The sequence below is a fragment of the Pelodiscus sinensis genome, chromosome 14 (assembly GCF_052426305.1).
Source record: "Pelodiscus sinensis isolate ZL-2025 chromosome 14, ASM5242630v1, whole genome shotgun sequence".
In the NCBI taxonomy this organism is placed as follows: domain Eukaryota; kingdom Metazoa; phylum Chordata; order Testudines; family Trionychidae; genus Pelodiscus; species Pelodiscus sinensis.
The window spans coordinates 33,913,351-33,927,463 of NC_143065.1; the positions used below are offsets into that span (position 1 = coordinate 33,913,351).

The 14,113-nt window shown below is 46.3% G+C and overlaps 1 protein-coding gene across 4 annotated transcripts in view; it reads right to left on the minus strand.

Annotated features, from left to right (window-relative positions):
* FAM174B (family with sequence similarity 174 member B) overlaps positions 1-12,777 on the minus strand; it is a 73,189-nt gene extending 60,412 nt beyond the window's left edge. For 2 of the 4 annotated variants that reach the window (XR_012895721.2, XR_012895722.2), the window contains exon 1: positions 12,244-12,761. Coding sequence is in view for 2 of the 4 variants with exons in the window: in XM_075897016.2 (XP_075753131.2) it covers positions 12,244-12,539 (296 nt within the window). In the remaining 2 variants the exon portion in view is untranslated. Of the gene's footprint in view, positions 1-12,243 lie in introns of all 4 variants that reach the window. The other 2 variants (XM_075897016.2, XM_075897017.2) reach the window with 2 other exon arrangements.
* Positions 12,778-14,113: the final 1,336 nt, after the last annotated feature.

The window sequence follows — 14,113 nt, forward strand, 5'->3', positions numbered from 1 at the left end:
CCCCCCCACTTTGCTGCCTCTGATACAGAGGCAACAAGGTTGTGGGGACACAGGAGCCGGTGCCCATGGAAAGCCGACTCCACTACATTATTTACGTGGATGGAGTTGTATGGCTTAAATCAACTTTCTGTTGTAGTGTTGATATAGCCTGACTAATGCTTCCATGGCTGATTCTTAAACTCCAAACCCTCCCCGCAAGTTAGCAGTCCTGAGCAGAAGATGATGTGGCCATGATAGAGATGCACTCACTATAGAGCTGAGCAGGTGCAGGATAGGGATGTGAATGAGTAACCGGCTACCCGGTAAGCATCTCCCTTATTGGTTAACCACTGGTACTGGTTAACCACTACCCAGGCGCAGCCCCCTGCATGAGAGGGGTGGCAGATGGACCAGGAACAGAAGCCAGTCTCCCCCACACACACTTGGTGCTGCCAGTTCCAGCTGCCAGCAGGCGCCAGCGCAGGGAGCCGGGAGAAAAGCCAGCAGCCAAAGCCGGCAGCCCCAAGTGCAACGAGGGGAAGGGGGCTGGGGGCCGCAGCAGCTATCCTGTGCGCAGGGAGCGGGGCGCACTGCCAGTGGCACGCGGGAGAGGGAGGAAGTGGGATCCCATTTAATTGGTTAACCGGTTAAATCTAAGGTTTAACCAGGATTTTATATGCCTAGTGCAGGGGGCACAAACCAAGGGATAGCAGCAAATTCTAGTCATCACAAGGGGGAAGCCAGCAAAGCCACGGGGATGTCCAAGGACTACAAGAGCCGAAGGTGCCACAGCAGAGCTAGACTGAAATGCATTGGCAGAGCTATGGGGCTGGGCAAAATTCACTGTGCTGTGTTAGGCAGGCGGTCACACCAGATGATCATAAAAGTCTCTTCTGGTCTTAAAATTTACCACTCTATGAAGCTCACACAGCATCTTCACAAACTCCAAACAACTGCCAGAACCTTATCATTTTTGGCCCACTGTCGATCCAGTTGAAACCAACAAGCGGCTCGTTAGCTTTAAGAAGAGCAGGCTTAGGGACATGCGATGTCTTTAAAACAAGGTAATAAGGGTGAGACCTCTTCAGTAGGATCCAGCTCATAGAGCTCAGGGATTATTGAGCTGTATCAATCCTATTCCTATACAATCATATATCTTTACAGAAACCTTTTTTGGGTCTGGGGCACTGACCCACAGAAAAAACAGTCGGGGGCCACATACAAGTGAGAAGCGGGAAAAACTCCTCACTGTGGCCCCCGACTGAGAAGCAGAAAAACACTCTCCATATTCCCCTCACACACCAGAGCCTAAGAGGCCCCAGCCTAGTATATTCTGTGTGCTTCAGCCCCCTGGGGGCAGCAGGGGTGCTAAAACACCTCTGCCCAATGTGGGGATGGGGGTGCTGAGCCTCAGGGGCTGCATCCAGGCAAGCCAATGGCAGCATCTAGCCCCAGGCCTAAGGTTCCCCACCCCTGCTTTACGGGTTAAACACATCAGACACCACTCTCCACAACGCTACTCTCGACTCCTTCAGAACCAGGATGCAATGCCTGCACATGTCAGTACAGCTCGGGAAGGGGGTATTCAATATTGAAACATAGCAAATGAAAAGTTGGCTAGGAGAGAGAGAGAAAATTTATAACTCAAGTCAGACTTTTGACCAGGGGCTGTTTTGGTCAAACACTAGTCATGTGTAGCACTTCATGCTTCTTACTGAAGCATCATGTGGTGAGAGAAATGCATTAGTCAACTCACTAGTTCATTATATACTTTAAGATTCCTATTTATTTTAGTCAACAACTCTGTGGCTTAGAAATAACACTTCTCTTGACCTCACAGAGAACTGTCTCAGAGCTTTTAATCCAGCATTAACACTTCCTGAAGCTAGAAGGGGAGAGGGGGGATTAGAAAAGGGGATTAAATAATCCTTTCCTATAAACCTGTTTCTCATTCGCAGTTCCACTAAAAACAATAGACGAAACCCATTCCTGTTGAAGGTCCAATTAAGTTCTACCACAAATGAACTGGGCCCAACATATTTAACAACTAGAAGATTTACCTGTTTTGCTCAGGTCCTTAACTTAAATAGGCTCTGGTTTTCTTAATTTAAATCACTGCTCTTGGGTTGGGCTGGCAATCAGAGGTTCAATATGCAGGCTGCCCTGGAGAGAGAGGACAACTTCTGCCCTCTCTCACCACAGCAGCTTGGGGCTAGATGAGAAGTGTCTGTCCGTAGCCACTGCAGCTGGCACAGGCCAGGGAGGGGTGTATGTCCCCCAGTAGGGAGGCAAACACAAAGACAGACAAACTCTCTGAAATACATAGTCAATAACTGTCCCTTTCTCTACCCCTACCAGCCAAATGAATTTATAACTGTCCTGGCCCCTATCTCTTCCCGCTTGTGGTCATTCTACAATATAACTGTCCCTCCTATCAGACCCCTCTCTTTCCATTTTATGAGAAACAATCAAATTACAGGCAGATCCCATTGTCCTGGCACAACCAAACCCTGACCTTGCTTTAAATTACAAAGGAAAGTGTCATGCCAAATTTGGTGATCCTAGCTTTTACTATTTAGGGGAAATTCTTGAAAAAACTGACTCACGGATGGACAGACGGACACACAGATATACAAACCTTCTCTAATATATAGTAGATAATTGGCTCCCACAATATTTACAAGATTCCAGATAATAAACCAAGGAAAATGCCAAACTCGTAACAAATCACTTAATGAGAGCTTCATTAATACCTCTGATATTTTACAAATTTCTATCAAATCAGACTTCTCTGTTCACACGGTCATTATAAATGCTGAAATTAAACTAGAAGCCATTAAAATGAGTCCTTGTGTATGCTTTCAGGCATTCATTTTGCTGTAATGAACTGGCATGCCATATTTTTCTGAAAACATCTCTTTGAGATGGAACATACTCAGCCACAGAGAACAGAAGTGTATGCTTGCTCAATTGAACTATTAATAAGAGCTCTGGGGGCTATAAAGAAGGTTGTGAAAAACTTCAGGAACACCTGAATGAGATCTTGACATTACTCAATTGAAAGGTAGTACTTGAAAATAGTTAAAATAGGGCTGGATTTGCATACCTTACATAGTAGTAGGACCAATATGCACTTTCAAACATCATTTCCATAACACCAATTACATCTCTGTATTATTTCCATTTTAGCCAAGCACCGAGGCTTGGAAAATGTAAGTGATTTCCCTCTACTCTGATTCTTCTCTGACCATTACAACACACATCTGAAGTGGGGTTTCCAGTTGGGGTCATACTTGGTTTTTGCGGGGGTTTGTTTTTTGCATATAATAAACTATCAAACAATGTGGGCTAATTTTAAACTAAAGCAATTTAAGTCACCAATTTTCATCATGAAATAAACCAGCATGAAGCCTTGATTTAAATAAATCAATTGTTGTTTTTTGCATGTGTATATCTTAGCTGTTTTTTTAAAGAAAGGTTCATTCTCTTTGTTTGGTAACCAGTAAAACTTTGATCTGCAACTACATGTAGCTATTATGCTAAGTTTAGTACCGGTTGAACCTCTCTAGTTCGGCATATCCGTGGTCCGGCATGGTTTTAGTTCGTTGGATGTCCACTTTTCATGAGTGTAGCCAAGTTTCCCAGTATCCTATCAAGTTTGTTTACAGCCTATCAGTCCTGGCTCTCAGTGCTCTGTGCTGTTGTTTAGCTTTAATTTACCCTTAAATGTTCACTGAGAGCCCAGTAAGCAGTGAAAGTGTTGGTAATGCTGCTAGACAACATTGACTTCCAGTGGTTTGGCAAATTCTCGGGTTTAGCATCCGTCAGGTCCCAAGGGTGCTGGAGTAGAGAAGTTCAACTTTTACTGCTTCTTACTAGGGGTGTAAGAGTGTAGCCATTTAAATGGGTAACCAGTAAACTCATGCTTATCAGGTAACTGCCTGCTGCCCCACACTGCTGACTCTGATACAAGCAGCCGCACAGGGTTGCAGGTGGGACCAGTACAGGCAGTGCACACAGGCTCCTGGGGAACTGGCTGCTGCCCCACGTGTAACCATGTAGCTGCTGGTAAATTCAGCGGTTACATGATTAATCAATTACACACATTTTAACATCCCTACTTCTTGCTACCTAGGAGAATACACCATATCTATACTAGGAATGTAAAATCCCATGTGATTGGTTAACCAGTTAAACATTTTGTTTATCCAGATGGAGCATCCCCTTCTTGTGGGGTGCCTGGGCTTCACACAGGCAGGGGCTGCTTCAGCCCGGCCAGAGCAACCCCTGTCCATAACAGGCCACCCATGGAGTTGGAACAGCTCTCTGTCCAGCTCCCACCAGTTACACTTAACCAGTTAAACATTCACGTCCCTAACCTATACATGCTTAACTTGCATGTATTCAGATTCCTAATGCTGACATTTTATTTATGTTAAGAAATGTACCAGTCAACATCTTCTATTTACTAGATGATTTTTTAAAACTTGTGATTCACGACAAGCTTTATTTGGATGAAAATTCAAATTTAGTTAAATGCCAAAAATTGACACTTTATTTTTAGATCTAATTTTAAAATGCCTTAAATATGCTGCATAAGAAAAAGACCAAAAAGTTGATCAAAACACATTTTAATAATTTGAACTGATTTATTAAAAAAGGACAATATTATTTGTAGTTAAGTAAATTGAACTGATTGTTTTAGTCACTATACCTTCACATTTTTAGAATTAGCAGATCTCACTCTTTCATATGTAGTTTATATTCACAGGAAGAGGAAAACAAGCTTTCCTGCTTTTTCAATTCCCAACTGGTTTCTTACTTCTGAGCTAGGCATTGAACTGAACAAACCTGAAATAAAGAACGTATTTTCTCTGCACTTGCAGAAGAGGCAACTGCTATCAAAAACTGGTTTTGCACTTAAACTCTGGCTCCAAGTGCTTAACCAGTGACTTCCAACATTTCCATGGTCTGTCTTTCTTTAAAGCTCAGCAGCAAACATGCACTGTTATTTAACTGAAAGTATTAATAGATTATAATAAACTTAGGCCCTAACATAGGTGGTCAACTTCAAATTTAATTTAAAAAGTTTTTAGAACAAAGTGGTATTTAATGTGATTTTTTACATGATTTTTTTTAATTATTTATTTTTATCTACCCTGCTATCAAAGTGATCTATTTCCTTCCAACAGCTGGCAGCTAGTTGTTTGGGGATTGAAGAAAGAAATTTTTGTAATGCTGGAGTACAGTAACTAGTTATAAAACAATTTACACTTGATTCAGCCTTCTAGTGCAGGTGAGCCTTTGCGACCACACAATCAGGTAGGATAATCAGAACCTGTAGTCTATGACTAAACGACAAGTTAATGCACTCAAATCTGTCTCCTAAAGCATAGCAATGAGTTTTGTAGTTATTAAGGAATTAGGCCCAAGGGAACCATCTTTAAAAAGTGGGATTTGGTAGAGAAATTGGACGCTGACAGCAGTGATGTGACCAAAGGTTACTTCAGTAAAAATCTTATAGTTATTTAAGTGGGCAGCATGTATCTCAATAGGCAAAAACCTATACCCTGCAAACAGTGCTCATATCCAGCTTGAGCCTTAACTCATTTCCACGCTTCCCAGCAGTTCACTTCAAATACTACTGACAGTGGCTCATCATTCCTATTGTCCCACTGTGACACTGCAGTTGCAGACTGCTAATTTTTTTAAAAATATGCTTGATTGATTTATCCAATGATCCCAGTGGGTACCACATCAAGCAACACAGACAAGTTTCCAAACTCTCACTTCCTCTTTAAGTGTTGTTAACCCTGACCAGTTCACTTTGTAAACAAGGGGGTCTAACTGACTGCACCGAAATCAAGAGATACAGCAAGGAAGGGGAGAGTGGGTTCAAAAAGGCAGAATTAAAACACAAACACTGTGGAAGTTTCAGTGTTTGGAGGAAGGGTGCTTCCTAATAACCCAACTCACTTAATGTTTGGATTATGGTGGGTGGGTGGGTGGGTGGGTGTGTGTTTTGGTTTGGAGGTGGGAGAGGAGGAGGTGAAAATACTCCATTCCCGCTGCAACCGTAAGTGGCTGAGCATCTTTTCCAGGCTCCTCTTTGAGTATGTCTACACCACGTAGGTTTTAGCAACAAGGCTGTGTCAACACGGCCTTGTGACTAAAAATCAGCTCGTGTGAACAACTTTTGTCTGCAACATATTTCCCTCCCTTAGAAGGGGGTTTTACTTTGTCGGCAGGAAAGCCCTGTTGGCGACAAAGCAGCATTCACATTTCACTTGCCGTGGCAAAACTGTTGTTGTACATGGGAGGAATTAAGTATCCGTGAACAACAAAGATTTGTTCATCAAGTACAAGTGTAGACATACTCTAAATCGGTCAGAAAAGGTTGCTTTTCAAAAGCGCTGCCGTCTGCTACTGTGGAACATACAGCTTTCACAGCCTGGGCACTCTTGAACAGCCCAGGAGAGAAGCAGCTGGAATTCAGATCTCTTATGGCAAGTGCCATGCTCTATAATCTATCGGCCATTAAGTCCACTCAGATCAGAATACTTCTAATGAAGAACAGGTCATCTTTGAAAGCAGCCATTAAAAAAAATGATTTGGAAAGAAAGCAAAGATATAAGTATCTCAAGCCAGTGCCAATGATAAAAAAAAGGGGCTGCTAACTCACTTCAGCTCAACAATCCCTATCTAAAGGGATCATTTACTTGCAGCAAACCAGTGTAATTTCACAGTGACTGTTTAATCACATACTGGATTTCAGCATATTCACCTTATCAGCAATCTACTACATGAGTCTCCGCAAGTTTCTTTGTTTTGTTTTTAAATAGACTTAAGCAACCTCTCGTTTTGATGAAGAAACGCTTTTCATTTGAGTAAATGTGATTTCTTTTCTGCAACAGAAATGAGAACTCTCCCTCAATCTATTTTGCCAGCTGTATGCTGGAAATGGTACAAACAAGTTTGTTGATTTTCTTGTCTTAGTTTGCAACTCAGATCAATCTTTGTTTACACACTAGAGGCTGTGTCAGATAAATAAACAACTGCATGTAGAAGTTGAAAGCTCCATTTTCCACTGGAGCCACTGTGTTTATTAAAGGAACAGCAGGAACCTCTCACATACGTGAACTGGGCATTAACAGTTGTATACAGATTAAATGAGTTTGGCCTGGAAGAGCCCAGCAGTGCTCGCTGGTAAAGGTGACTTGCAAAGAATTTTCTAAAATAATTGGGCTTGTGTCCCCTATGGCTTCTGCAAGATGTAAAAAGAAGACTCCAAAGGCTAAGTTTTCTGCTGCATGGTTTTTTTCCCCTTGGAAAATATTAAGAATGTCAACCCTGAGCTCTCTTTTTAAATATGGAGAAACTGAGGCAGCAAATCTAAACTTGTCCAAGGCCAATTAGCTAAAGAGCTATATTCAAAATTCAGATTACCTTACACCAATTTTACTGGCAGACTATGCTGCCTCTTGTTCAGGGGTGGGAAAATAAAAAACCAGCAGCCCACAGAATTAGTCCCTGGCAGGCCACCGCAGCTATGTTTACCTGCGCCTCCACAGGTATCGAAGGATCGCTGCTCTAGTTGGCTGCTAATTGCCCACAGCCAAAACGAGCAGCGGGAAGCGTTGCTGACCATGACGCCACTTCCCGCTGCTTGCATTGTCTGTGAACAGCCAATCGCAGCTAACTAGAGCTGCGATCTTCCGATACCTGTGACGGTGCAGGTAAACATGGAGGTGGGGACTCGCCAGAGACAAACTAACCCTGTGAACTGGATCCAGCCCGCAGACAGGTATTTGCCCATCCCTGCGCTAGTCTAACTTGCCCAGGTGTCTAACAGCTGTTCAGATGTATAATCCCATGACAATTCTGGAAGGCTGGATGAATAGATGAAAGTGATAAGAAGGATTTTTTAAAATATGTTTTATTTGCTTGCCTCTCAATTAAATTACTTGCCATGGACAAGCTGAATCTTGCTATGCTATGCTAGTCACTGACAAGTATCTGCCAACCTTTTGAAGTTTGTTCACTGGGACAGATTTATTAAATGCCCTAGTTTCAAAGGGTTCATTTATAGAAGGAAGCCTTTTAAGAACAGTATTCATGTAAACTCTGCTCATCAAAATTAATACATTAAAATTACAAAGACCTGAGAGGCAGGGAAGAACTAGAACAGCCAGCTGGAACTGCCACCTGACTGCAGAAGAGATGTCTGTGAGTAGGTGGAGGAAGAATTCACAAAATACACCTGTTCAACTACCTTTATTGCCCAATTTCTACTTTCCACAAGCAACCATAGTCTCCAAGAGAGCGAGTTAGATGACTCAGCCCTGCAGATTGTTTTCTTTTGTACATACCTGTTAGAAAGAATTCCTGTTAACTATTGAACGTTAGTAGTGCTCCACCAGGAAGTCAGAAGTGAGCAGACCAGAGCCAAATGCTCTCAAAGATGGTCAGGTGACTGAGCAACTTCCTTTACTGTATGTACATAGAATGCCTAGCACATATAGACATCTAGCTGCTACCACCACAGAAATAACAACTGATAAACACTTTATATGAAAGGTGCAGTTCTCAGCAACAAGCCAGTATAGAGATCATCTCTCTAAGTGTGCGTCTACACTGCACCCCGTAGCTTGAAATAAGTGGTGCAAACTGAGTTACGCAAACTGCGCAGCTTATTTCAAGTTAATTTTGAAATAGTTTATTTCAAAATTTGGCACTGTCTACACAGACTTATTTTGAAATAAATCACTATTCTGAAACGTCCCTTAATCCTCATGGAATGAGGTTTGCAGGGACATTGGAATAGCGAGCCCGTTATATTTCAAAATAACTGGCCCCCTCAAAAGACATGGAAGTGCTATTTTGAGATACCTCCAGTATCCCAAATAGCGCTACAGCATAGGCATAGCCTAACGTGACTGAGTTTGACTTGCTTGTGTTCTTTCCAGCATACAACAGTATAAAAACATTTAGTATTACAGTGTGACAGAGCACATTCTGGTTACAACCTAATTTCTACAGGAAAGGAAGTTGAATGCAATGTACTTGCTGGCATTATGCTGCGAGAAAAAAATATACAAGGATTCTACCAGGCTGCAGAGCAGTGTTCTGCCAAGGCTTCCATCAACCCAGTGGACTTGGGTGGAGAATAGAGGCGGATCCACTAACCAGCCCTTTCACCCTCCTGTCCAACCAACCACACTGTGCAGCAGTGGAAGGCTAATGTAGCACCCAGGCAGCACAACTGGCCACAGAGCAGTTCTACGGCCTAGAATTCCATCTAACCCTAATTCTGTGCCCAAATTCACTCCATTTATCTGGGCTTTATCCTAGTGCTGAATTCTTATCTCAGCGGTAAGCAAAACTTCGTTTCAGCTGTACACTCCAGTCAGGTAACTGCACCTCAACTCCCTTCAATGTGTCATCTGCACACACATGCAAAAAGGATGCCCTTTGGATACTTGACAAAGTGAGCTGAACCAGAAGAAACCAACTCCCCACCTAAATTATTGATAAAGAATGTTTTCACTCCATTTTTCAGCTTTAAGTTTATTTTAAAACTGGGGTGGAAAAACCACTCAGGGAAATTTGGGGTTTTTTAATGACACCTCTTTCAAAGTTATAGCAGTTTCACAACACCACAAACTTATAAAAAGATGTTTTATCCAAAGCAGAATGTTCAAAAAGGGATATCAATAGAGTCAGAGCTGAAGTTTCAATAGGTACAGCGAAGAGTCTCCTGTCACTTCTCTAATCACAAGCACTGGACAACACAGAGGGGGCACAAATAGGCAAGCATTCTATAAATGCTGATGAGTAGAATAATGGTTTTATTCCTGATAAACACTAGATTAAATCACTTACCCCAGTTAAAAACTGCATTCCCCCTATATGCTTCCCTGTATTTCCCTCACTCTAGCACTTACACTCACATAACCCTGTGATGTTCAAATAGTACCAAACTCACAAAGGCAAATCAGGGTGTCAGGTAGAGGCTGTGGTAGGCAGGGAATTGTGCCTCAGGTACCAGGCACATAAGGCAGCCGTTAACACTTAGAGGTTATTGAGGACTATTGGGAAATCTATTTTCAAGTGAGAACTAGAGTCTTTGCTGTGCCTGGACACTAGACTTTACAGCACATGAACACTCATCTTCTGGCAATTATTTCAAGAGAGCTTATTCGTGGCTTAGCTAACGAAACAGAACAATACTTCTTCATTGAGAAGAGAGTACTGTACACTGGAAAGAAATGGGAACTAAACAATTCAAAGCTATAAGCATTTTATTTTCCATTTTCATAACCCCTTTCTGACAATGGAGTAAGGGCATTTTACAAACTAGGTACAGTAGGGGCTGGCCTGAACTTGCCTTCTCACCTACTTCCCTCCCCTGTCAGCTGGATTCCTTAATTCCAGGGGAAAGTACTCTTCAGCTTTTCTGTCTACGCTACCAGCGATGTCGGCAAAACACGTGTCACTCTGGGGTGTGAATATTCCACACCCAGAGCAACAAAAATTATGCCACTATTAACGCTTGTATGCACAGCGCTATGATGGCAGGAGAGGGTCTCTCATCAACATGAAACAAAATACAGGACTATGTAGCACTTTAAAGACTAACAAGATGGTTTATTAGGTGATGAGTTTTCGACCCACGAAAGCTCATCACCTAATAAACCATCTTGTTAGTCTTTAAGGTGCTACATAGTCCTGTATTTTGTTTCAGCTACACCAGACTAACACGGCTACATTTCTATCACTATTCTCATCAACATAGCTTTTGCCATTTGCAGGGCGAGGTGTATGCCGCTCTCCCAACACAGAGTGTCTTCACCAGATGTACTGCAGTCTGGGTACAGCAGCGCCACTACAGCGTTGTATGGGCAGACATACCCTACCAAAAAGGCCATGGAAGCTTTACCTTTTCAGGTCACATACCACAGACCTTGACTCACAGCCTAGAAAGGTGATGGTGCTGCTGTGGTCAAGTGCACCTTGGGACATATGTTAGCCCAGCACTGACTCACCTTACCACTCCATGAATACAAATCCTGGGAAACCTCTGAGGTCTATCAACAGAGAGGCACTCTGTTAGTAGTAAGGGCAGAGAGGAGCTCCCCCCAGGGCGTACAGAGAACAGTGTCCCTCTCCATGAGGAGAGTGTCTCCATGGAAAGAGAACCCCACACCAGGGGTCAGAGAAAGCAGTGCCCTCCAATATCTGTGGGCGGGAGGGGGAAGAGGGCCCCCAACGCATGGGATACCCAGGGCAGCGCCCCCAGTCTCAGAAGGGGGGGGAAGAGGGCCCCCCACTTGAGGTACAGAGGGCAGCGCCCCCACTCTCAGTGGGGGAAGAGGGCCCCCTACTTGGGGGTAGAGAGCAGCGCCCCCAGTCTCGGTGAGGGAAGAGGCCCCACACTGGGCAGTACAGAGAGCAGCGCCCCCAGTCTCGGGGGGAGAGGCCCCCACTGGGCGGTACAGAGAGCAGCGCCCCCAGTCTCGGGGGGCGGGGGAGAGGCCCCCACTGGGCGGTACAGAGAGCAGCGCCACCATTCTCGGGGGGAGAGGCCCCCCCCGGGCGGTTCAGAGGGCAGCGCCCCCAGTCTCGGGGGGAGAGGCCCCCCCCGGGCGGTACAGAGAGCAGCGCCCCCAGTCTCGGGGGGGGGGAAGAGGCCCCCACTGGGCAGTACAGAGAGCAGCGCCCCCAGTCTCGGGGGGGAGAGGCCCCCCCCGGGAGGTACAGAGAGCAGCGCCCCCAGTCTCGGGGGGGGGAGAGGCCCCCACTGGGCGGTTCAGAGGGCAGCGCCCCCAGTCTCGGGGGGAGAGGTCCCCCCGGGCGGTACAAAGAGCAGCGCCCCCAGTCTCGGGGGGAGAGGCCCCCCCGGGCGGTTCAGAGGGCAGCGCCCCCATTCTCGGGGGGGAGAGGTCCCCCCGGGCGGTACAGAGAGCAGCGCCCCCAGTCTCGGGGGGAGAGGCCCCCACTGGGCGGTACAGAGAGCAGCGCCCCCAGTCTCGGGGGGGGAGAGGCCCCCCCGGGCGGTTCAGAGGGCAGCGCCCCCAGTCTCGGGGGGAGAGGCCCCCCCGGGCGGTTCAGAGGGCAGCGCCCCCAGTCTCGGGGGGAGAGGCCCCCCCGGGCGGTTCAGAGGGCAGCGCCCCCAGTCTCGGGGGGGGGGGAGAGGCCCCCCCCCGGGCGGTCCGGAGGGCAGCGCCCCCCGGCGAGGACCCCGCCCTGCCCCCCGGCCGGTACCTGCAGACCCGCAGCAGCAGGCAGCCGATGAGGCCGGCGCTGAGGGCGCACGCCCCGATCACCGCGGCCTTGAGCGCGAAGAGGTCCCGGGGCCGCGCGGGCAGGGGGCTGAGCTGGGCGCCGCTGCGGTTCCCCGGCGCGCTCAGGGGCTCGGGCGGCGGCCGAGTGGCGTTGGCGGGGCCCTGCGCGGCCTGCGGCGGCCCCGGCGCGGGGGGCTCCCGGCGGGCGCGGGCGGGGGGCGCGGCCAGCAGCAGCAGCAGCGGCAGCAGCAGCAGGAGCGGGGCGGCGAGGCGCATCCTGCCCGGGCTCCGGGCTCCACTCCGCCTGCGACACACGGCGGGCCCGGCTCCCCCGCGCGGCGCCGCCTCCCGGCCCGGCCCACGTGGGGCGCAGCCGCACCCGCCCTGCCCCCCCAGCCCTAAGGGCGGGGAGATCCCCCCCCCCCCCCCGTGCCTCGGGGAAAGGGGAGCCCTGCGCCCCCACCCAGTCCTGCAGCTCCCCGCCCCCCAGGAGCGGCAGGGTGTCCCCCCCCCACCAGGGAGCCCCCCTGCTGCCAGCCTGCTGGGGCACTTGTCCCATCGTGCCCGTGTTAGCCCAGCACCGTCCCACTTTGAAACAACACACGTGCAAGGGGGGCTCATTGCCAGGAGACTGGGCACCTGCACCTGCACGGGATTCGCTGGCCAGCGCGAAGAAAGGCCAGGCCCCTCCTGACTCACATCTCTCACGCAGTGGTCCTGTGGCACCTAAGCGTAGGCATGTCAAACTCGAAGCCACACAAACGAAAAGGGATCGTTTTCAGAGCCGCCAATGTCCTTCTATCGGAAAGTCACAATTCTTTATGAGTATAGATTCTGTGTTAGGTATATTGTGTAATATTTTTGTTGGAATGTAATACAGTCATGTGATGTGTAAAATTGTTATTTGCTCATATATAATTTTATAATTTTCAAATGTAAATTTAAGGTACTTTTGAATTATTTTTATGATACATACCTTGTTTTGTTGAAATAAAAACAAGTTTACACCAAAACAATAAGGGAGAAACTCATATTTCAGAATAATTGCTTCAGCCTGGCAAACAATAGCCTTTGAATTTTCTGTAAAGAAACACAGTGTAGACCAGGTACATACTGATTCTTTTTTTGCCCTGGAATCTAAATATGACATCTGTGTTGGCTGCCTTATTCTGCATCCATACACCCTTTCCCCCACCTGCTCTAAGTGTCTATTTGTCCCCAGAAGGATTACCAAAACGAATCAAGTGGCTTGCAAAGCTGGCCTTTATGCTATCCTTAGGATTTCTTAAACTTTGCACTTTCAAAGGTATATGTAATATTCCATGCAAGACTAACAAGTTAATTGCCCTTTGGCTGACTGATGTACAAGTGCATATTTATTAGCAATATTGGTATGCCCCGATTACCCTTGACTGGCTGGTACTTCTTAGATATAAAACTAGATAATTTCCTTTTCCTTTTTTACTTTTAAAGCAAATGTTATTTGAGTCAAATGGGTAGCCTTCAGAAATTGGAAACCCATCTCAAGTTAAGTCTATAGAGCAGAAAGTGAAATAAGGATAGGTAAAATGTAAGATAGCTATAAGGTGTGCAAAGTGGGAATTGATGAGCAAACAGCCAAAACATGACAAAAAAATTGATAAAAGAAAACTTTTTTTACCCAATTCATCTGTGGAACTCGTTGCCATTAAATAGCAGTGAGGTCAAAAGTTTGTAAGATTTGTAAAAGGATGAAGGCTTATTGATAATGAAAACATCTAAAATACCATAGGTAGGATAAAAAACAGATTAAAACCCACTCATGTTTCAGGTCATAAGCCGGCAATAAACTGATGGGAGTGAAAAAGAAA